The sequence below is a fragment of the Drosophila miranda genome, chromosome 2, assembly GCF_003369915.1.
Source record: "Drosophila miranda strain MSH22 chromosome 2, D.miranda_PacBio2.1, whole genome shotgun sequence".
Lineage (NCBI taxonomy): Eukaryota > Metazoa > Arthropoda > Insecta > Diptera > Drosophilidae > Drosophila > Drosophila miranda.
In genome coordinates, this window is record NC_046675.1 from 30,527,914 (window position 1) to 30,551,582 (window position 23,669).

The following is a 23,669-nucleotide window of genomic DNA, read 5'->3' on the forward strand; positions in this document are numbered from 1 at the left end:
TTTTTAATGGATCTATTTCTAGTGGATTTATAAAGTGGATCTCTGCGTTTGGTTGCTGATGCTTGGTGCTTCAGAGAAATTATAGACGAAAAATGTGAATTTAATTTATCAGGAGAATTTGTACTTTTAAAATATTTTTCTTATATTTATTAAAAAAAATTAACTAGGATTAAATACCCTATTATTTAAAATAATTTGAAGAGCAATGGCCTTTAGCCACACCAAACAGAAGCATTTAAAGAGGGTATCCCAGGCAGAAACGCAATTAAATCGACCGATTGGCGCTGCTGCATGACGCGCGATCACAGAGAATAAGTTTTGCCAGAGAGAGTGCTTCTTTTCGGCTATAACCTTCCATAAAGAAGCTGCCCTTGGACTGATTTTTAGCTCCAGCTTAACCAAATCGTCCGAGTGGTGCTGCCGCATTACGCGTATTCACAGAGAATAGCTTTCTGCTGTCTTCGTTCATAATCTTCCATAAAGAAGCTGCCCTTGGACTGATTTTTAGCTCCAGCTTAACCAAATCGGCCGAGTGGTGCTGCCGCATTACGCGTATTCACAGAGATTGACTTTCTCCTGAAAGATTGCTGGTCTTTGAATATAACCTTTCACAAAGCAGTAGCTCTTGGAATATTTTAAGACTCCAGTTTAACCAAATCGACCGAGAGGCGCTGCCGCATGATGCGTATTCACAGAGATTAAGTTTCTCCTGAGTCTTTCATAAAGAAGCTGCCCTTGGACTTATTTTAAGCCTTAGCCATGAAGACCATGCTAATCTTTTAGTTTAATACTTGAAGGGTATACAATTGTCGAGTTAACTACTAATTGAAGTACCCTGTAAGTTAAAGCAGGTCATGTTGAACCAGAACCAACCAGAAATGTGGCTAAAAACCCTCCCGTAACCAGGGCCAGAAAGCAGGGACACTCCTACAAAAAAAAGGGGAAAATAAAAGAAACGTATATATTTTTGTACGTGTTAAATTACAATTTCAAGTGCTTGGAAGAAAAGTGCGTTTTTGGCACCGCCTCGACGGCTGAAGTCCCCGTCCAACGTCAACGGTGATGTGTCGCCACGCCCCCACGACCCCCGACCCCCCCCGAGATTACCTGTGTCTGGAGTAGGACGACCAAGAGTACGAGTTGTAAACGTGTGCGGCTTTTCTAACAAGTAACGGAAGTGTTAAGTCAGCTGTAATTGTTTTCCTTCATATTTTTGCCACTGGCGAACCCTCCTTCAACTATGTCCACGAGGACGAGGACGACTATTTAGTTTGCCTGGGCCCTAGGGGGGGGGGGGGGGGGGAATCAGTGAAAACCATAAATTATATTTCACATGGCAATGGTATGCGCCGCGCTGCGCTGCTGGGGTCTGGTCTGAGGGCCTGGCCTGCATGAAAAGCATACATAAACAAAATTGTTAAATAATAGCGACATTTAGCGGAAGTGTAATGCCTTCCCCCGCATACCCCCACACCCCCCCATTCGGCAAACTTCAACACGCGGCGACAAACGCTCGTTCCCCCCGCACAGTTTTTTCTTTCAAATTATAGAGGTGCCACTGCTCTGTACCCCCTCCCCCCCATTCCCCTGTGACCTGCACTTAAATGTCTTAATCGCCTCCCACAATGGGGGCAAGAGGGTTAATGATTTGTTGGCTTTGGGGTGGCAGTGGCAGTGGCAGCAATTTGAAGCTTTTGCTTTTCGGCATTGAAACGTGCCACTAACTGATATTGAGTATGCGCCATGTGTGGCTCCTGGAAATAGATACAGATACAAATACAGGATTGATAAGCACGTGCATACGTGGGGCAAAAGTAATCTATAGTTTGTTCATTTATCTATATTTTTATATAACAATATTGTATGCGGCATAAGGCACGATGGGAGTATGAAATGGTAGTGCTTTTGTGGCTTATCGAATGATTTATTGGGTTGTAGAGTTAATCCAGTGTGGAACAAGGGCTATCGTTTATGGTAAACTAACGATGGAAGTTCAATTAACATCGATTAATTATCGCATAAATATTCAAGAATATTAAACTGCTCAATAAGCCACAATTTCGAATGCTATCGATTTATTATCGAAGCATTTTTAATTATCGAATGATTATTCAATTTTTTAAACATCCCGAAAATGTGGAACTATGTAATAAGCCACAATTTGCCATGTTATCGATTAGTAACTGGACTTAAAAAATGCTCGAAAATGTTCAATTATCGAAAAAGCTGCAGTTAAATTAATTTATCGATTAATTATCGATGCACTTTTGGCTGTCGATTAACGATTGGTGTCTTAAAACAGTTTGGAAAAGCTAATTTGAACAATAAACGATACATAATTATGTTATCGATAAATAATCGAATTTATTTCGAATGATAGATCAACTATTGGACTTTAAAAATGATCAAAAAGTGCAATTATCGAAGAAGTCACAATTTAAAATGTTATCGATTAGTAATCGAAATTATTTCTAATGATAGATTAACTGTTGGACTTTGAAAATGGTCGAAAGTGTTAAATTAAAATTAGTAATCGATATTATTTTTAATGTGAGATTAATTTTTGGACTTTTAAAATAATCGAAAATCTTAAGTTATAGAAGCAGCCACAATTAAATTATGTTATCGATTAATTATCGGTGTATATTTGGCTATCGATTAACTATTGGAGACTTAAGACTACTTAAAAAAGGTTTTTTTTACAATAAGGGACACTTGATAATGTCATCGATTAATAATCGATGGTTGAATATAGGCCACAGAAAGTATTTATAAGGAAAATTTTGTTATAATCCATAAAGATTAGTAGATACCTTCTGATTCGGCTTTCCTTGACCAATTTTCATACCCCAATTGTTCTACCCCATTCCTTGCAGTTAAGAGATGAGTTTATTTAGTTAACCTTCGGACAAAACTTCCGTCGCATATGGCACAATGAACAAGTTTATATTAAAACTTGAAGCACATGTCTACCCACTCCAAGACTGTCCTTCTGGTCGGGATTCAGCATACAGCTGCGTCATCGAATGACTGGGAATTAGTTTATCCCAAACCAAAAAAAAAGAGAGAAGAAGGGAGAGAGTTCTGAGAAAAAAGGGCAAGCATATTTCGTAATGCCAAATAACCAAATCAAAACTAATCAGGCAGAAGTTACTGCCGCACGGCCAGCAGGTGGCATTCATCCGGATTTGGGGATTGGGGGACTGGGTGGGTTCTGGCCACAGTGAAAATGGTTTTAAATTGCTGCCTGATTGTCTTTCAAGTTGGACCCAACACTTGTTGGGCCATGCCCATTCGATTCCTTGGCAATCTTCTCGACTGTGACTCGAAATTTAATCAAGCGTTGAAATTTTTGCACGTACTCCGTATTTTCTATTTCTATCATATTCAATGGCCTCCCAACCAATGCCAATTTCAGCCACACAAAACTCTTGGTCACATGTGGCGGGTGTGTGTGTCCCAGTCCCTGCTCGGACCTGCCACGAGCTCTCTGGGGGTTGCAACAGTTGCCAAAGACTGTGACCTCCTTCCAAACATATGTATCTTCTTTTTTTCCTTCTTGTGTGTGTCGCTTCATTAAGCTTTTTTTTTGTGGCACGAACCACAAGCTGTGACGGATTGGAAGGTGCGTGGGTGTGGCACCCTCAAATGTTTCAATAATTAACCAGATTCCAGCTTGTTTCTCATATTTTTTGGTATCTGTGGAACGGTCTAGTCATAGAGATACTAGATTTTGGGGGGGTTTTTCTTGGGCTCCTGCTGCCACATCTCGACTCCTTTTTAATATCAATTTGACACAGATGTTGGCCTTTCACGTACTGTGTTCATTTTTCTCTTTTGGCATTTGATTGCAGGACGAGCAGACCGCAAGGGCGCACGGGGCATGGGGCACACTCGCACAATATGTTGCAATTTCTGTTAATTTTGTTATTGAGACACGTTCGGTCTCTGCATCTGCTGCTGCAGCATGTGCATTGGGGAGACGAGTATCTTTTGTGGCATCCAAAAGTTCGGGTTTCATTGATTGAGATTGATGCATGGGGGAGCTGCCTGCTCGCTCAATTTGGCAAAAGAAGCCACAGCAAAAGCTTGCGGTATATGCATATAATTTTCCAAGGAAAGAAATCCCAAAGCCAGTGGGATCTATTGGCCACAACAAAGCACATGCCTCAGAGGCCACACTGAGAGCAAATTTATAGACGTTTAAGCCTTTTTATGCCAGCAAATCAACTCGATTGAGGTCTTCTCTCTCTCTCTCCAGGCAATTAATAATTCCTTTACAAATACAAGGCTTATTTGAGTGGAAATTTGTTGGAAAAGTTTGTGGTTAGACTTTAAATATAATAAACAAAAGCAATTTAAGGGGAAATAAAGCATGAGACTAAGGCAACGGCTCATCCTTACAGGCGTCATGCAGTAGAGCCCCTCGGTTGATGGCTGGGAATGGCCCCTTGGAAACTGCGAACCCAAAAGATGCGATACGATTGTAATTTATATGTTTTTCGATCATTTTCGATAGGTAATGTATGTAGATCCGACATCCGACACTAGTCATGCGGTAGAGCCCCTCGGTTGAGTGGGACTGTCTTTCCAACAAGGATATTGGCTTTACAAAAGAAAATACAAATATAAAGGCTCTCGTTTGGCCCTTCAAGCCTTATGCTGGAGTCGCGCTCTCCAGAGAGCTTTTGCTTGAGTCTACTACATGTAGAAGCTATGTCTTATGTAGAGTAGAAGTAATGTCTAATGTAGTAATGTCTTTGGGTGCGGGGTTTCTTAAGAGCCTTGTGAAGATCTTAGCATATTATTCAGCTGCTCTGCAATCTCCATTTCGTCCAGCATCCGAAACTCTGGATGAGCCTTGCTCACAATGCCCACCTCCAAGTGCAGCGGCTCGAAGCGAATATCCAAGACAGTGCCCAGGCATTCGAGGGCCAGCTGTATGGCCTTCTCCTCGGACATATTACGGGTAACCCCCTTCAAGTGGGCCGCCAAGAACGCCTCCGCCTGGTCAGCCTGTGGACCCAGGCCACAGCCCTTGTAGCTGTTGCAGTCGGCCCCGGGATCCGTCATGTGGAGCGTGGGGCCTAGCTTTTCGTCGTACTCGATCAGAATCATGCTGCAGCCGAGCGGACGGATTTCGGGATGCTGCGAGTACACCTGATTGATGTCCGCCATGCGTTCGCACAGCGCCTTGGCTGTGACATCGTAGCCGCAGGTGTATCTGAATTTGCTGGCCTCGTTGCGGGACCGCCGCACCTGAAAGTGGGAGTCGCCGATGCGGCCTGTCATGCCGCAGCCAATCTTTGGGGTGATGCGAAACAAATGCTTCACCGACCGGGGCACGATGGTTTTGTCGGTAATCCGCTTCTGGGTGGCCAGAACTGCTGCGTTTTTGGTCTTCAGCGCCACTGTGGTGTTCTCCAAGGCTGCCGCTTTCCTGGCATAGTCGATCTGATGTAAATCCCCCGATGGCGAGAAGATGGTGATCTGCTGATCAAGGCCTGCCCTTAAACGTGACATTTCTGAAGCTGCAAACAGGAGAATATTTATAAAAATATTGTGAAATATTGGATGAAAATTCATTTAATCTTACTTCTGCTGATGATATGCAGGTTCTTTTCATCAATTCGGAAATATTTTCCACTCTTTTGTTAGGAAAATGGCACTAATGTCAAGATCTGGGAGTTGTTTTGGAATATATCTCCCTAATACTTTCTCTATGACAACATATTCAAGGAAAACCATGTTTTTTAAAATAATATGTGCCAAATATTCAATATACAACGATATTGATAGCTATTTTGTCTTTGGCTGCACCCACACTGCACTTGAACACTCGCCATCTCGCTCCCACAAACAGTTCCCACAGCCACGCACACTTTCGCTTTCATTTTAAGCAAGAGAGGGAGACGACGAGAGACAGATTTTATCACCTCATTGGCAGTAGAAGAGGGAGAGCGATACTGTCGCTTTCATTTCGCAGTAGCAGAGCAATAAGAACGCGAGAGCAGAATCGAATGTCAAATATGAGAGCAATATGCAGGGAAAAGCAGCAAGAGCAAGCCACTAAGCCACTACAACCCACTAACTCCCCCTCACCAGAACACTCCCACACACCGACAGGTGCCCACAGCCACACACACTTTCGCTTTCATTTTAAGCTAGAAAGGGAGACGACGAGAGACAGATTCGATCACCTCATTGGCAGTAGAAAAGGAAGAGCGATACTTTCGGTTTCATTTTGCAGTAGCAGAGCAATAAGAACGCGAGAGCAGAATCGAATGTCAAATATGAGAGCAATATGCAGGGAGAAGCAGCAAGAGCAAGCCACTAAGCCACTGCAACCCACTAACTCCCCCTCACCAGAACACTCCCACACACCGACAGGTGCCCACAGCCACACACACTTTCGCTTTCATTTGCAGTAGAAACGGGAGAGCGAAACTGTCGCTTTCATTTCGCAGTAGCAGAGCCATAAGAACATGAGAGCAGAGAACAGCAGCAAGAGAGCATGGAATGAGCGAACCACTAGACCACCCACTAACTCCCCCTCACTCTCTCATATCGGCAGGTGACCACAGCCACACACACTTTCGATCTGCCTTTGCATTAGGAGAGGGAGAGAGGAAGAGCAGAGCGAGCAATTCCAATGAGCGAACAATTAGCAAGAGATTGCAGGTGAGAGAGCGTGGGAATGAGAAACGAGAGCATGGAACGAGCGTCTGCTAAGCCGGTCACGCATCGCCGTCGCAGTTTTTTCCCCGCCCCCGACCACTTCAGAGGTCAGCCCCGCGTTTCGGTCCGCGAAAAACGGGTTAATTCGGTAAATCAAATGGAAAGAAGTGTCGCGTATTTGTGCAGTAAAGTGTAGGGTTGGCCAAAAATGGCCAAAATTAGTGTTTCAGTGCAAAAAAATCAGCAGTCCCCGAACAAAAATGGCGTACAAAAGGCATGGCGAAAGGAAAAAGGCGTGGCGAGGCGAGGCGATCGGCGAGGGAAAAAGGCGGCAATATATGCAAGAAATGTGCAGAAAGTAAAGTGAAGTGAAGTGTTGTGGTGAACTGATTAAAAACTGATTAAAGATTGAAAATGACAAGAAAAGTGTTTTAGTGTAAGAAAAAGAGCGAGGCGATCCACCAGGCAAAATGGCATACAAAAGGCGAGGCGAAAAAGGCAAGGCGAACGGCAGGCGAAAAAGGCGGCAAAAGGCGAGCGAAAAAGGCGCAAAAGGCATGGCGGGCGAGGCGATGGAAAAGACGGCAATATGAGCAAAAAGTGAAGTCAAGTGTTGTGGTAAACTGATTAAACATTGAAAATGGCAAAAAAAAAAGTGCGTAGGCGGTCCACAAACAAAAATGGCATACAAAAGGCAAGGCGAAAAAGGCGTGCGGAAAAGGCGTCAAAAGGCGTGGCGAGGCGATATAAGCAGAGAAGTGCAAAAAGTGAAGTGATACATAAAAAAACATATTATTTGATGCGGTAATTCTTTTTTTTTTATGTTTCAAAATCAACAAAATCACCCCTCAGTTCCAGCGTCTTATTTTTTTTTTTTCTTTTTTTGGTCGTTTGGTCACGTGATGTCTTGCAATGTGTGTTCCCACTCCAGCAGCGAAGAAGCAGCATATAAGAAAGAGCGAGCGCAAATGGTCAGCTCTCTCGCTCAAAGTGTCACAGTAGGAGAGGTGGCGCTTTGCAAATCTTGGCGAGGTTACGCTCTCTCTCTCTCTTGAAGTGTGCCATGCATTTGATCAAATTATGCAAGCAGCGTCAGAGTGATGCCTCTGTTGTCGCACCTTTCATTAATGTGGTCTTATTCGAAATGCGTTTGCTGTTTTTTTTTTAAAGAGTGTGGAGTATAAATGAAAAGTGTATGAGCGCAGTGCAGCATTTTTTGTTTTGCGAGTGCTAGAAATATCTTTCCATTTGTCGGGTCTTTCTTTCGTCATTATTCCGGAATCGTTGTGTGTAAACGCAACAACAAATACCGAGAAAGAATAACGGTACAAGACGAAGTACAGAATGAAATGGAAGAGGAATAAATTAAAGGTGAGTGAAATTTATAATTGTAATTGTAGAGCTTAGAAGATATCCGACTTTAGGTATTATTTACGATTCCACGTCAAAGTAAAGTTTTTCTATCTTCCTGCTTTCCTTCTCTCCTTTTCAACTCTTTGCCTTCCACAGCTTACAGCGCAGCGTTGTTCCCGTCGGCAAAAATATACGCTGATCTGCTTTCATTCCCTCTCGCTCTGCCTACTTGAAGATAACCCTATCTCTGCCCGCTAAGCTTTGGGTTCTGCCCACTCTTCGGTGGCTTAACTTACAGTTCTGCCTACTCTTAGGAAGCAGAGTTTAAAGTTCTGCCCACTCTTCGGAAGCTTAGCTTACAGTTCTGCCCACTCTTCGGGTGTTCTGTCTCTCCCACTCTGCATTGCTGTAGGAGCTTCGGGTCGGTCTCGGGGCGCTTGCGATGTTGTATTTTTCTGCTTCTTAGTTTTCGCCTACATGGGAATGAAATAAGGAATCACATAAAAAGAATATAAAACTATAGTTGATACATGGAAGGTATATCCCTATCGAAAGCAGTCCCAAAGATGTACATATTTGCACGCCATCAGAGCAAAAAATGTTTCTGGCAGTCAATAAGTCCATTCTGATTGACAATTAAAATAGTTAAACTGCCATAACAAATTCCATGTTGATGTAACACATTTCAAACAAACAATAGGGGCCATTGCCATGGTATGGGATTTTTTTTTTTTCTTGCATCGAATTGTGCAGTTGGCCGGGTCAATAAATATGCAATTAATGTGCAAAAATCAACATAATCAAATTACGACAGCCGGTTCGATTGACTAAATTGAATTTATAATGATGGAGCAGCGGCGCGGCAACAGAACGGCAACGAGAAACCATTCGCAAATGCCGCACATTCGATGCTGCCGGGGATAATCAGTTTAGTATTTTGTAATGCCTGGAAAGTACGGGTCGCGTGTATGTGTGTATGTGTGTATCTCTGTGGCTGCCATGCAAATTGTTCGCTAAACCATCGATGCAACCGCAAAAAATAGAAACACGCACACACAAAACAAATAGAAACAACATTTTATGTTGCATTAACACTTTAATCTGTACCGCTTTATACTTGCATTTGAAATTAAATTAAAGGCATTTTCATTTGCTGAAAACAAAAAAAAAAAAACACAAAAAAAAAAAATGGTATTTGCAATTGCAATATTTGTATAATGTTCCACCTTCTGGCCTTTATTTATTGGCGTTAACTTGTGCAAAATGTTAACATTTAATCAAATCAAAACAAGCTAACAAACCACACCCCCCCCCCCCCCCCCCCCCCCCCCCCCCCCCCCCCCCCCACCCCCCAGCCATACAAAAAGCATAGCAATAAATATTTGATTGGTTTTCATGGGGCGATTTAAAGCAAATATGTATTCCGGAAAAAATAGATAAAAACCCATATGCATATAATTAGTTGCTAAAATTTGATTTGTACAGAGAGAAAACATTTTATAAGGAAATTGAAAACGAAATTAAATTTAAATGGAAATGGTACAAAATTTAACTAAATGAAAAAGTCTGGCAGAAAGAGAAAAATGTGGTCAAATGAAATGTGAGAGATTTATGAAATTATAGACATACCGTTTTTATCTGTACAAAAGTACAAAAATACCATTTAAAATTCCATTTTAAACATAATTTCAAGTAAGGGAAAGGAAAAAAAGAAACAAATTTTCTAAAATTTCGACAAAGATAATTTTGTTGGTAGCAAATCGAAAGAGAGGACAAAATTGGTTAACTAGAAATTCCATAGCCGTCTCAAAAAAGCCACAGGATACACACGAACCGTAAAGGTAAACGGTAAAATGCCAATGGAAACGACTACGAAGTAAATCAAATTAAATTTCGGAATGTTTTCTGAAGGTATTTCCAAGAGGAGGAGGCTATGACACAAAACTCGAAGGCTAGTCCCACATTCCTGTGGCTTTATGGCCTATTACCCAGTGTGCCAGTGTCCTGTACTGTCCTTCAAATTAATAAAATGAACGGGTGGAGGGGGGGGCGTCCAAGGCTGTTCTGTTGATTAGTGGCAGAGATTTTCCACGCCACATTCCATGGGTGCAAATTGATTCAATTATTGGCATTTAATTAAATGCAAATACGAGGCTAACAAAAGCTACTAGCTATTCCATCGCTCTATACCCTCTCTCTCTCTCCGCTTCGCCCTCTTTGGGCAGCTTTTTGTGACAGTTTTCTACCTTTTGTGGTGGGAAGGGGCCTCTCTCTTTCTCTGTTTCGTGTCTCTCCCTCTCTCCCCCTTTTGTCGGCGGTCCACCTTTTTAAGAACTTCATTAAAATGCCAGCAGCCGCCGCCAAGAGAGACAGACCCCGACCCCGATCCCTACCTCGAGAGCCCCGTAACCGAAACCGAAAATATTTTCTACATTTCATTTTGTCAAATTTAAATGCCCCTTGACACAAAAGCCCCCCTTTCTACGTCTCTCCCTCCCACCGAATTAATCTCAGATACAGATACACAATTCCTATGCTCCCCTGAAGTATCCACTCCATTGCCATGTAATTGTTGTCCGTCGTGTGAAGGAGCAGGCCCCTGCAGTTATTTGCATTCAAATCGCAATTTTTGTCTCATTAGAAAGTATACCATGGACGGGGCAGGGAGGGGGGAAATTGGGGGAAGACATTGTCGTTACATTCTTGGCCCTCGAAGCAGCCAGCACCAGTCGGACGGACGCTTAAGTGTCCCAAAGTTGGGAGCGGTCCGGCAGGCCACAGAGCTAAATGAATGCCAACAAGTCGGAAGAGACACAGAGGGGGGACTCCCACTCTATACAGTGTTGGTTGGGGGTGGGGGCGACTACGGAGACACACAGTGGAGACATTCAGTCGTTATCGCCTCGGGGCTTTAGTTTAATTTCACTTCAATTTTCATTGTACAATTTTCGCATTTTTCGATACGTTTCCATGGGGTATGGGGTGGTTGGGGGGGTTGGGGGGCTGTCTATCTGTCTGTCTGTCAGGGCTAAGGGTTGCTGCTGTCTGGCTGACTGGCTTACTGGCTGCTTTTGCAATTTGATATTGCCATTTAAGTAAACGTAAATCAATATCCAAATGCCTTTCGGATTTAAGTTTGCAGTCGCCAAAAAAAAAAAGAATGGAAATAACATGGAAAAAAACTTTCATTTATAGAAAAGCGGGCCATGGGAATGCTCTATTTTACTAGAAATGATTTATGATATATAGGAGACTGTAGATGATACATTCTTTGATTTGGATGCCTCATAAAGGGATCTAGAATTCCTTTAAGCAGTTTTTTGATTCCCCTAGCCTTTCCTTTTACGATTTGTTCGTTTATTTTTGTTTAAAATTATAGTTTTTGGTGGAAAATTCTAAAAAATTAAACTAAAAATATATAAAAAACGCTAGTAATGCCTAAAAATAGCCACACCCATATTTTAATAAAATATGCAATTTCTAAATACGAAAATAGTGAAATTAAATAAAATTCACTTTGATTTAAACAAAAGTAACAGCAAAAAAATAAATTGTTTTAATTTTTTATAATCAAATACAAAGTTTTTACTAACAAAAAAAAGAGCATTTTAAAGAAAAATATATTAAAAAATATTTCTAAGGTGGCCCAATATTTAAAATACAAAGAAAAATATTTTAAAATACATATAACGTATTACACTTTTCGGAATTTTATTTTAACGAAATATAAAATATTTATTCTACATAAAAATGTTCTACATCAAATGTATATATCGAACAAATTTATTGGTATTGGTATTAAAGATAAAATCAAATACTTACTATACATATATTTTGTTTATAGTATTATTTATTTGTATATATTATATTTATATATTATTTTTTATTGAAATACTATAAAAATATATATTTAATTGAAAAATGATATATATTTAAATCGCATATTTTCATATTAATATAAAATCTTTTGCAAATCTATTGGTACAAATTATTTAATCTAAAAACAATTTCCCTGAATGAAAAGGCGTCTCTTAGGGAGTTATAAAGTCACCGCGCTTTTTTCCAGTGCATTCTATAAAGAGCTACCCTCTCTCTCTCTCTCTCTCACTCTCTCTGGAAGCTTCATCAAGCAAATTTCTGCAATGATGATGAATGAAACAAGAATATTATTCCCCCATCTATTTTTTGTTTTTCTCCTCTCGGTTTTTAATTTTCCAAAGTGAAAAGCAAATTTTGTCACAAAATTTGTCTCCTTTTTTATTTTTTTGCTTTCTTTCTTTTTCTGTTATTGGTTTTGAGAGTCGCGATTTGATGGAGACGAAGCCTGGGGTTCAGGCTTTAGGGGTGCCATGGAATGGGGGGGAGGGTTAATGTTAATGCTAATAAATTATACGACAGCCTTGGAAAATTCGAAAAATCCCAGCAACCGACAAACGACGACAACGACAGATCCTCAAACGAAAATTTAATTGAAAAACTGTTTTCCTTTTTCTTTTTTTTTTTTTAGCGCGTTTTGCATATAAATCAGCGAGAAATGAAGGGGGCCCCACACCCACCCCCACCATGTGTCCATCGTTAGGCGGGGCACCCATGTTCGCGATTCCTCTCCTTCCTCTCCCTCTCCCTCTCTTTCTCTCTGCATTTGGGCAAACAAATGCGACGCGACTCGCACAGGTCACTGGATATTCAGAGCAAACTCTTGCCCCACATGCTACACACATGTGTGTGGGCGCATGCCACGCCTAGTTCATGTAAGAGCTTCGCTTCCCGTAGAGCTCTTTCAATTAGCAATTTGTCAGCTGACATTCAACGGCATCCCAGAAGCGGCACATTTAAATTATTCTCTAAAAATATCCCCCATATATCGTATGTACCCTTCATTCCCATACAAACAAATCTGTTGTAATTCAATTAAAAAACTAGAAAATAAAATACAACAACAAAAAATATGTATATGTTTGTATAAATATTTCCATAAACAAAATGTCGCTGTCGCTGCCGCCGAAAACTGGAATTCATTTAAATTTCGTGTTCATTTCCCACCTTTTCCACCCCTCCCTCCCTCTGCCCCCTTCCCAGACGAGTTATAGCTCGATGGATGCCTCACTGCTGGTTGCATCAACAGCTCAAATATGCAACGAGATTTAATTAAAAATTCGGCAGATTTTTATTTTTTCTTTTTAAATTTAGTTGAGGAGATGCTGACAAAATTTTTGACCAATTTTGAAGGGATTTGTTCGGAGTGCTTTTCATGGATTGGTGGATATTAGAAGACCTGAAAATCCACAGAGGAATGGTAAGCTTTGAAAGCATCAATACACGGTTTTCAATGCCTTTTTGTCGTAGGATATTTATTGAATTTTCCACCTAAAGATCTTTAAATACATTTTCTTCAATGAATCGAATCTTCAAACAATCTTCAAAACAAAAGATAAAATACATAACTAAAAAATATTAAAAATTAAATTTATAGTAAAAATATAATAAATAATACAAATAAAATATAATCAATGATATAAACAATATTATAAATATTATAAAAATATTAAAAATAAAAAATAATAAATAACAAAAATAAAACATAAGCCCCTCCAGGCTACTGCCTACCTAACCTAACCTAAAAAATAAAATCAACTTAAAATAAAATTCACTGAATCCCCAAAGCTCACACACACAATGCCTGGCGGCGGTCATCTCACGTTTTTCGGGTTACAAATTCACTTTTTACTTACGGCCGCCAACCATTTTCCATTTTCCTGCAGACCCAAAAAAAGGCGGCTAATTAAAACCCATTGACCGTGATGATGTACACCATGGAGCCATGGGAAGCTAAGTGAGAGCGGATAAGGCAGAGGCAAAGGCAGAGGCAGAAGCAGAGGGTTAGGGCTAGTAGCCTCTGTGACTTACTCTAATAAAACATCTCTACAAACAGGGCTCAAATGTTTGGGCCTGCTAAATGACACCAGCCGCGGCTCACTGACATATTTGATGTACATATTCAATTCTTTCGTTCTTTGTATCGAGTGGCATATTCCAGTGACATTTCGTTCTCTTTTCTTTCATTGTCAGATTGAAAATTTCTTGATTGAATAATTGTATTAAATTTTGTTTGACTCGTGAAATCAAAATGTGTTACGAAAGCCAAGAAAAAAATGCACATTTCGTCGCATATTTTGCGATAGTCTATTCATTTGTGTCCATGATTTTGGAATGCATAAAACGTAAGCAAATAATCTTTATACGATGCATAGTGTAATTCCCCGTGCAATTCCATAGAATATGAACAGTGGTTTTTGGTGTTTTACATTGTTACCAGTTGTGTGGTTATCCTAGCCGCCATTGTTCTGCTCCTAGGAATTAAATATGCAAGTACATGCCTCCACTCCCCACCCCCCCTATTATTCCTATTTCGTAAACAGAATAAGAAGTTTCTTGTGATGGTATGGATCGTGGTAGCGATCGTGTGCGGAGTCCTTTTTATCGTTGCAAACATCATACTTCTAACGAAACTTTCTGAAACGGCTGACATTGTTAACACCTCAGTGAAACTTGCCTTCCATCCCGGTAAGCCCGCCGTCAATTTCATTTGCAGGACCCGACGGAATACCTCTTTCTCTTACAGCGCTTTTTGCAGTTTGGCTTTGGATATCAATTGTATACTATGGGACGCTCTGACGATACCGATTATGATTAGGAATGAAATTTTTGTGAATTTTTGTATTTAATAAATTATGAAGTGCTCTTTCGTCTGAATTTGTTCGTTGCTTTTCCTTGCTGCCAACCAAAGAGCCATTGAAATTGTACAAAAGTATATCCCACCTAGCGGCAAAATGCCGCAATAGCAGCTAAAATTGAGTCAGTGGGAGTCAGTTAGCAGGTAGCTAATTGGCCTCAAAATGTGCATAAAAATCAAGTCAAACGCGTGGAAAGGCATTCCCAGTGAATGCATTCGTGTACAAGACAAATATTGAATATTCCGCTCAACCGAAAGTGCTGATCCCATGGCAATGGGCTCAAATTGAAACACCAGTCAGATATATGAAATATAATTTAAAATTCACAAATAGCAGAAAGAAAATTGGGCGACTCTTCCGTGTGGCATGTTGTCCGTTTGGTGGCGGGTGGCGATGGCGATGGCGATGAGGACGTTCAAGGCATTGATTTGGAAGCCTACGCACCCCCGCAAAAATCCCTTCAAAATGTGGTCTCAAATTTTGTCAGCATCTCCATACGCTGCCGCGTAGGAAGCTTCAACTAAATTACTTGCAACTTGATGGGTAGTTTGGGGCAGGTGCTGCGGCAGTCGTACCTCGTTCGGTGTGGGGGAAAAGGAGTACTGATGCGAGGCGCAGGATGGACGGACGAACGGAAGTAGCAAATAAAATTCAAATTTGTGCCAAAGAATTCCCCCGCGAGCTCTGTCTCTGTCTCCCTCCTTCTCTATCTGTCCCTTTCTAGCTTTAGCCCTGGTCTACCAACACTTTCCCCCACTCTCTGTGCTGTTTCTGTTTCCCTGAAGTTGATTTCAAATCGCTAATGTGCTTCATATGTGTGAGTCCTTTCACGTGTGTGCGAGTGTGTGTGGAAAAGCGCTTTATGGGACTTCAACACCAGCACGTCCCCCCAGCACCATAGTGTATTTGGCGGTAATAAATTTCACGTACTCCCTCCCACCCTACCTCCCTCCCTCCCTACCACCCCTCTCGTGTGTGTGTTCTGTGCGCTCTATTTTCGCCTTTCATTTTGCATTTATTACCACTGCCATTGTGTTCTGTCACTCCTCTCTCTCTCTGTTCCCCCCCAACCACCCTCTCTGTACCCCTCTGCTATGCTACCTTTTGTTGGTAGCTGCAATATTATTATGGTAATTATCTTTTTGATATTTCAATTGAAATAACAATGCAGATGCATCCAGCGAGAGACAGAGAGTCAGAGAGGGATACGTATTCTGTGGTTTCCATTTGATGAAGGCATTAAGTGGCTGCCAAAAAGGGGAAAATCAAGAGGCAAATCAAGTGAGTATATAACCGCAAAATGCCAAGAATTAATGTCAAAAACATGACAGATGGCAAGGGGATTATAGATACATTTGTCTATTTATCTAGGGTTTTTCCAAGGGAATTATTAGATATTTCTAGATGGAAAGACGACTAGAAGTAGGAGTATAAATAGTACAGAAAAATTAGTACACCCACACAAAAATTACCTAAAAATGTATACCAATAGATTTGCTATCAGATTGTGGAAATTGCTTAAAACTTTATTTAAATAATATATATATTTTTTTTCGTGTAATATTAATAATAACAATATACGATAACATTATGTACTGTAATTATTGAACCTACAAATATTTATATAAATCAATTTTATATTTAAATGTAATTTTAAAAAATATAAAAAATATATAAAGTAAATGTATTTTATATTTATATTAAGTATTTCGATATTTATTTCAAAGTATTTTAGGTTTTTTTTTATACCCGATACTCAAAATGAGTATTGGGGTATATTAGATTTGTGGTAAAAGTGGATGTGTGTAACGTCCAGAAGGAATCGTTTCCGACCCCATAAAGTATATATATTCTTGATCAGCATCAATAGCCGAGTCGATTGAGCCCTGTCTGTCCGTCCGTCTGTCCGTCCCTATTAGCGCCTAGTGCTCAAAGACCATAAGAGCTAGAGCAACGATGTTGTGGATCCAGCCTTCTGTGATATGCCACTGCTACAAAAATATTTCAAAACTTCGCCCCACCCACTTCCGCCCCCACAAAAGACGAAAATCTGTGGCATCCACAATTTTAAAGATATGAGAAAACAAAAATCGCAGAATCGTAGAGAATGACTATATCTTTTAGACTGCAGAATCTAAATTGGATCGTATTATTATTATAGCCAGCATCAAGAAAACAATTTCATTTTTTCTCGCCCTGTCTCTCTCTAACACACACGTAGCATAGGCGGCTTTGCTTAGAGTAAAACATTAGCGCCTAGATCTTACCGCTGCGTACGAGTGTCTCCACCCGACAATTTGTATCAGTGCATCCTATGGCGAGATTCCATCGAGTCCGAGGTTCAAGTCTACACATTAGACACCGTCACATTCGGGACGAGGGCTGCATCATTTTTAGCGGTCCGCGCAATGCACCAGCTGGCCATCGACGAGGGTGAGTCCTACCCTCTTGGCTCAGCTGCTCTGCGGCAGGAGTTTTACGTGGATGACCTTATTTCGGGCGGTAATTCGGTCGCACAGGTCATGGACAAGATGCACCAAACATCAGCTTTACTGTCCCGTGGTAATTTTAGACTTAGGAAATGGTGCTCCAGTCACCAGGAAGTACTTGAGGGAACCCCTGAAGATGACATAGAGAAGTTCCTAAAGTTTAATGATGGAAGCGACATTGCCAAAACTCTCGGCCTAGCGTGGGACCCTGCTTCGGATCAGCTGCTTTTTGCCTTGTCCGCACTGGACACAAACTCAAAGCCATCAAAGCGGTCGGTTTTATCTACGATTGCGCGGTTCTACGACCCTCTTGGATTGATAAATCCAGTCATTGTCAGGTGCAAAATCTTCCTTCAGCAGCTTTGGAGAGAAAATTTGGATTGGGATGAAAGCCTACCCTCAGCGTTGCATTCAACTTGGATGGACTTGAGAAATAGTTTGGCAAGCATTTCTCGGATCTCATTTCCTCGCTTGGTTCTTCGTTCTAGTGTGGCTACAGAAGTTCACGGATTCTGTGATGCCAGCTTAGAAGCATATGGCGCTTGCGTGTATGTCGTGTCCAGGGAAGCCCAGTCTTTGAGCCACGTTTTGTGCTCAAAGTCGCGAGTGGCGCCGCTAAAGACTATATCGATTCCTAAGCTGGAATTAAGTGGAGCCCATTTGCTTGCGAAAATCATGCAGAATGTAAAGGACATGGGAATCTTTACAGGTCGGTTCTATTGCTGGTCGGATTCGTCAACAGCATTATCTTGGATTAGGGACGAGCCAGCTAAATTTCAAGTTTTCGTGGCAAATCGAGTGGCATCAATTCAGGAGTTGACGGCAGCCATGGAATGGCGCTATGTTCCCACATCGTTAAATCCTGCTGATATTCTCTCGAGAGGCTCGCTTCCCAACCATCTTATCCAGTCAGAGCTATGGTTTCACGGCCCATCCTTTTTGCTAGGCTCCAAGGATAAGTGGCCTGTATCTCCATCTAACAACATAGCAACTTTGGAGCTTCGCAAGAGAGGATTGCTAATCACGTCTCCACATGCCGATCTCACGTCCGGATGCAAATTTGCGAATTCATTCTTTCGCATGCAGCGCACATTCGCCTACATGCATAAATTTATACATCGTCTTAGGCATCCAGGACTCACCGTTTCTGATATTCGGCAAGGAACGCATCTTCTAATTCGACACATTCAGCTGGCAAATTTGTGGATGGGCATAAAGGAGATTCGGCGCAATGGTCAAGTCATGAAATCCAGTTCTATTAGTTCGCTCAACCCGTTCATCGATCATTCTGGACTACTTAGAGTTGGAGGTCGTCTTGGCAACTCATCACTAGGATTTGACGCTCAGCACCCGCTCATTCTGCCAAAGGGACATTCCATTACCTTTGCGCTGATAAGATATTATCATGAAAGAAACCTCCATGCCGGACCTCGCGCCTTGCTATCCAAAATTCGGCTGGAATATTGGCCCATTGGAGGTGTTAAGGCAGTGTCAAGGGTCGTCAGCAGATGTGTGAGATGCTTCAGGACTAGGCCACGCATGGTCGAACACATCATGGGAGACCTACCTAAGGAACGTTTGGAAGGATCTCGAGCTTTTGAAGTCACTGGAGTAGATTACTGTGGACCTTTTTTCTACCGATCAGAAATCCGCACGAGGCCTCCGATCAAGTGCTACATTAGCGTATTCATCTGTTTCACTTCTAAGGCTATACACATGGAGCTCGTAAAGGATTTGACCACCGCATCGTTTCTAGGCGCACTAAGGCGTTTTACTTCCACTCGAGGAAGGCCAAGTCAAATTTGGTCGGACAATGCTACAAACTTCGTTGGGGCCAAGAACGAGCTTCTGGAGCTAAAGAAGCTTTGTCTGAGCGAACCGCATATGAAGGAGGTCCACGAATCCTGCTTGGCTGACTCGATCGACTGGCGTTTCATCCCACCTCGCTCTCCGCATTTTGGCGGGTTGTGGGAAGCGGCCGTGAAGACCGCAAAATATCACCTGTACCGCTCAGTTGGACCATCTGTGCTTAGCTTCGACGAGCTGCGCACTCTGATCTGTCAGATCACTGCAATTGTTAACTCTCGCCCTTTGCTCTCGCTTTCAGAAAATCCTGATGACTTAGACGTTTTGACTCCTGCTCATCTGCTTTTAGGCGGCCCCCATGAGCAAATCCTCGAGCCTGACCTAACGAAGCTGAACTACAATCGTCTGGATGGCTGGCAGCAGGTCACCCAACTACAGCAAATATTTTGGAGCCGTTGGCGCGAAGAGTATCTCACTCTTTTGCAAGAGCGCGCGAAGTGGCGTACCCCCGCGCAAAACATCTGCAAGAACGACCTCGTTCTGGCGAAGGACGAAAATCTTCCTCCAATGCGTTGGCCACTGGCTAGAGTGGTCGATGTCGTTTTGGGCAAGGACGGAGTGTGTCGCGTCGCTGACCTGAAGACATCCTCAGGAAACATCAGGAGGGCCGTCACTCGGCTATGTTTGCTGCCCCTTAAGGAATCTGTTGAGAGACTAGCTCCCAACGGGGGGAGTATGTTCGGGCCAGCCGCTGAAGAATAACTGTAACTTTAACATTATTATTGTATGAGCAGAGAGAGCCGCCTATGTTGTAAAACGTTGACGTTCTGCAGAGCTGCTGCGCTCTCCCGCTAAAGGGGCTCTCTGCCGCCGCCACTTCGGCAACTACTTTGATCTGCTGCCGCCACTTCGGCAATCACTTTGATCTAACGCCGTCGTCTATAGTTTAGTTCTATGCTAACGCCTCTGCGCATTGGTTGCATATCGATCTCGCATAAGGTTTATCTGGCAATAGCAAGCAATCGGCTTCCGCTAAGCCACCAAGATTAAATACGAATTTTAAAGTTTAACCCGAAATCTCTTTTCATTTTTGAAACACATAGGTGCCAAAAAAGCTTGGCATCTCAAACACTCACTATAAAACGTATATCTCAAAATTTCGCCCCACCCCCTTCCGCCCCCACAAAGGACGAAAATCTGTTGCATCCACAATATTGCAGATTCGAGAAAACTAAAAACTCAGAATCATAGATAACGACCATATCTATCAGATTGCTGAATCTGGATCAGATCAGATCATTTTTATACCCAAAAGGAACAACTCAATTTGCACTGGCTACGCAGCGCCCGACGTCACGCTCAGACTGATTTTCTGTCTCTCTCGCACGCACTCCTTGTCGTGTCGTTTAATATTAGCGGCGTCTGCCGGAGGAGAGCCATACTGACTTAGTATCGGGTATAACTGTATAGTTGCGGTGTCCGCAGCAACTCACAACGTTCCCCCTCGTTTTTTCTTTGTGATTGTTCCATAAGTTGCTCTAACAGTAAGAGCAAACAACATAATTGTATTATTATTCTATAATCAAATACAAATTTTTTTAAATACTAAAAAAAAAAAATAAATAAATAATTTAAAAAAAAATACCATTGTGTCTGTGATAATATTTTATATTCAAATACAAATAACATAAAAAGAATACAACAACTTTTTAAAAAATATTCAAAAAATATGAAAAAGATAAACAAAATTTAAAAAATAAAAAAAATATAAAAAAAATATTCAGAATTATATAAAAAAAAAATAAAAAATAAAATCAGGTGTTGTGCTTCTTTTTTTGCACAAAACTTTAGTATCTTGAATCTGGGTGTATTGATTGATTTGAAAAATATAAAAAATATAAAATAATATACAAAAGTATAAAATAATATAAAAAAATATAACAAACTTTAAAATATGAAAAATATAAACAATTTTTTTTTTTAAATATATATAACAAAAAAAATCAGAGGTTTCTATAAAGCTGATTAATGCAGCTAAATCGGAGCCAAACAGTTTGTAGCCTGGAAAATATTAGGCGATAAAAATTTAAAGTTAATAATTTTTTGCGGAATTTATTTTAAAAATTTGATTTTTAAAAGTTAAAAAAAAATTAATTACTGGGTCTTTCTTTTCTTCCTTGATAGGTATATTGATTTGCCGTGGTTTAAGGTAATTTTTGTAGAAAACTATGGATAATCTATCTAAGGAGAAGCAAGGAAGATCACAGTCGTCTCGTGTTGATTGATGATTATGGGGGATCCCGGGCATAGATATCACGACTACTCGAACGAAGACAAAAGGATAAGTGATCTTCGTAATTAGAGTTTATTCAAGTTCAATTGAAACCTAATTTAAATGCAAAAAATTGCTATTTTGGAACGATGGTTATGGCAGTGTTGCCCTTCAGCCTGAGCGTGGTGGTGTAGAGTCGGATGCGAGAGTGTCCCAGCAGTGCTTGTACCAGGCCGAGGTCGCCTCCTGGCCAGTCAGACCAAAGCCGGCGGCAATGCACTTGAACCAGTCGCAGAGGCTGCTGGCAAAGCCGCTCCAGAAGCTCCCACGGTCGGGGCTGGGGGCCATCGGATAGAGACGATCCACTGTAACGACCGGATCGGCTGTGTACAACGAGTCCGCCGGATACACCGATTCGCTATTGCTTTGCGTTTCAGTCCAGCAGTTCCAGTCATCCGTGCGAATGCTGGACACATATTTGTGACTGCTCTCCAGGTCCCGGACGGAAGCCACGTCCACACCATTGATGCTGTCGTCCGAGCTGTTGGGCACATGGCATTCGATGGCACCCTGCTTGCAGAGAGTACCATTAGAGTCGACGGCCGTTATCGACTTCGATTGACGACTCCGACCATCTTGGGCCTGCCTCGAGGTGCTGGGCTCGTCGTCAGGATTCACCGAACCCGCAACGCTCGACTGGTGGCTGGTTCTGGCAGCCTTGAGGATTCCGCGCAGCTGTTGCTTTGTATTCGGTCCGGACATGGCGCTGTGCTTTAACAGGGATTGATCATGGGGGATTCACATTCACATATTTTCGTATTTTACTCACTGAAATTCGTTGCTTTTCTTTATGGATAATTTTGATGTTGAGGCATTTAGTTTTGCTCCGATGTGATTTACTCGACAGCTGTTTCTAGGAATAGAATGGCATGCTATCTATTTCTGATAAAAATCGACATCTCTGGGGGATCTCTGGATAAGTATCTGCCGAAAGAAAGGGTATACAATGTTTCGAATCCTTGAGTATCCCCCTCGGGCAGAGTCACCAAATCAAATAGGGGTATACCAGATATGTGCCGAAAATGGATGTGTATAAGGCCCAGAAGGAGGCGTTTTCGATCCCATAAAGTATATATATTCTTGATCAGCATCAATAGCCGAGTCGATAGCGCCATGTCTGTCTGGTCCAGATCTCAGAGACTATAAGATCTTTTGAAACAGCCCAAAAAGCAGCCACCCTGCACAGCAATACATTGAAAAATGTGTTTTACTCGTACATCTCGTTCTCTTTTCATGCATTGTCAGATTGAAAATTTCTCGTGACTCGTGAAATCAAAATGTGCGGCAGATGGCCAGAAAATATTGCATATTTCGTCGCAGGATCTGCGATATTCACTTCCTTTTTGAACATGATTGTGGAATGCATACAACGTAAGCAAATAATCTTCATATGTGAACGATGCATAGTGTTATTCCCCGTGCAATTCCATAGAATATGCACAGTGGTTTTTGGTGCTTCACATTCTGATCTGGAGTGCGTTTATCCTAGCCGCCATTGTTCTGATCCTAGGAATCTATTATGCAAGTATATGCCACATGCCTCCACTCCACTCCCCCCCTAAAAGAATTTTATTCCTATTTCGTAAACAGGAAAAGAAGTTTCTTGTGATGGTATGTAATTCAGATTTGAAATTTTAAAAATAAATTCCAGTGATATTATTTGATAATAAAAAATACAAAATACAATTCTAATAAAAAAAAAAAATTATAATTCATTAAATATTTGTAAAGTCCCAAATATATTTGGTTTGAAGCGTAAATAAAAAGTTCAATTATTATTATTTTTTTTTTTTTCATGTGGAAATTTTGTATTTTATTGCAAACAAGTTTACTGCTACCGTGGCCAGTATTAAAAAGTATTATTTTTTTTTGTTTTTAACCGTGTGCCAAAAATTCTTCATCTCCCAATCCTCAGCCCACAGCCCCCCCTTCCAAGCTTTACTCAATAAAAAGTGTCAATTTTATTGAAATATAATTGAGCCGTCCATTGGATTGGCCTCCGAGGTGGAGCAGTGGCAGTGGCAGTGGCAGTCTCTGGTGTGTCGTTAAACCTCCAGTAGTCAATGCTTATAATTAGCTGCTGTAACTGTAACTGCTGATTGCCAATGCCACGCCCACACATGGAGCAGCAGCGGACCACCAGCTGGAGATCGCTCTCTCTGTCTCTCTTTTGGGGGCTACATTTTCGGACCCTGGGCCAGGGGTCCTGTGTTAAGTTTAATTTAATTGCCTGGCCCCACAGACCCAAGAGACCCCCAATCCAACAAGAGGACACAC

The 23,669-nt window shown here is 41.5% G+C and overlaps 4 protein-coding genes across 5 annotated transcripts in view; 2 read left to right on the forward strand and 2 right to left on the reverse strand.

The window, feature by feature from the left end:
• Positions 1–4,289: 4,289 nt before the first annotated feature.
• On the reverse strand, positions 4,290–5,725 carry LOC108156574 (proteasome subunit alpha type-6-like). Its single transcript, XM_017288107.2, has 2 exons — positions 5,597–5,725; positions 4,290–5,531 (listed from the first exon to the last, which is right to left on the reverse strand). Exon 2 carries the CDS (start codon positions 5,521–5,523, stop codon positions 4,777–4,779), a length of 747 nt encoding a protein of 248 aa, XP_017143596.1. The 5' UTR covers positions 5,524–5,531; positions 5,597–5,725; the 3' UTR covers positions 4,290–4,776.
• Positions 5,726–6,587: 862 nt separating this feature from the next.
• LOC108156572 overlaps positions 6,588–23,669 on the forward strand; it is a 220,604-nt gene continuing 203,522 nt past the window's right edge. The window contains exons 1-2 of the mRNA XM_033388648.1: positions 6,588–7,036; positions 7,849–8,049. The gene's annotated coding sequence lies outside the window, so the exon portion shown is untranslated. The remainder of the gene's footprint in view (positions 7,037–7,848; positions 8,050–23,669) is intronic.
• LOC108156577 lies at positions 14,093–14,784 on the forward strand. The gene is made up of 4 exons (XM_017288112.2): positions 14,093–14,252; positions 14,308–14,396; positions 14,451–14,595; positions 14,654–14,784. The coding sequence occupies exons 1-4, from the start codon at positions 14,159–14,161 to the stop codon at positions 14,704–14,706; spliced, it is 381 nt and encodes a 126-aa protein (XP_017143601.1). The 5' UTR covers positions 14,093–14,158; the 3' UTR covers positions 14,707–14,784.
• On the reverse strand, positions 21,407–22,272 carry LOC108156578. Of its 2 annotated transcripts, none has more exons than XM_017288113.2 (2): positions 22,162–22,272; positions 21,407–22,103 (listed from the first exon to the last, which is right to left on the reverse strand). In XM_017288113.2, the coding sequence occupies exon 2, from the start codon at positions 22,092–22,094 to the stop codon at positions 21,504–21,506; it is 591 nt and encodes a 196-aa protein (XP_017143602.1). In that variant the 5' UTR covers positions 22,095–22,103; positions 22,162–22,272; the 3' UTR covers positions 21,407–21,503. The 2 variants fall into 2 exon arrangements, with proteins under 2 accessions (XP_017143602.1, XP_033244541.1); XM_033388650.1 differs by having other exon boundaries at positions 21,407–22,098; positions 22,162–22,271.

Coding starts and splice junctions, on each gene's coding strand:
- LOC108156578 (XM_017288113.2), bottom strand. CDS start 22,094: ATGTCCGGACCGAATACAAAGCAACAGCTGCGCGGAATCCTCAAGGCT.
- LOC108156577 (XM_017288112.2), top strand. CDS start 14,159: ATGTGTTACGAAAGCCAAGAAAAAAATGCACATTTCGTCGCATATTTT. Junction 14,253..14,307: donor GATTTTGGAATGCATAAAAC/GTAAGCAAATAA, acceptor GCAATTCCATAG/AATATGAACAGTGGTTTTTG. Junction 14,397..14,450: donor TGCTCCTAGGAATTAAATAT/GCAAGTACATGC, acceptor TTTCGTAAACAG/AATAAGAAGTTTCTTGTGAT.
- LOC108156574 (XM_017288107.2), bottom strand. CDS start 5,523: ATGTCACGTTTAAGGGCAGGCCTTGATCAGCAGATCACCATCTTCTCG.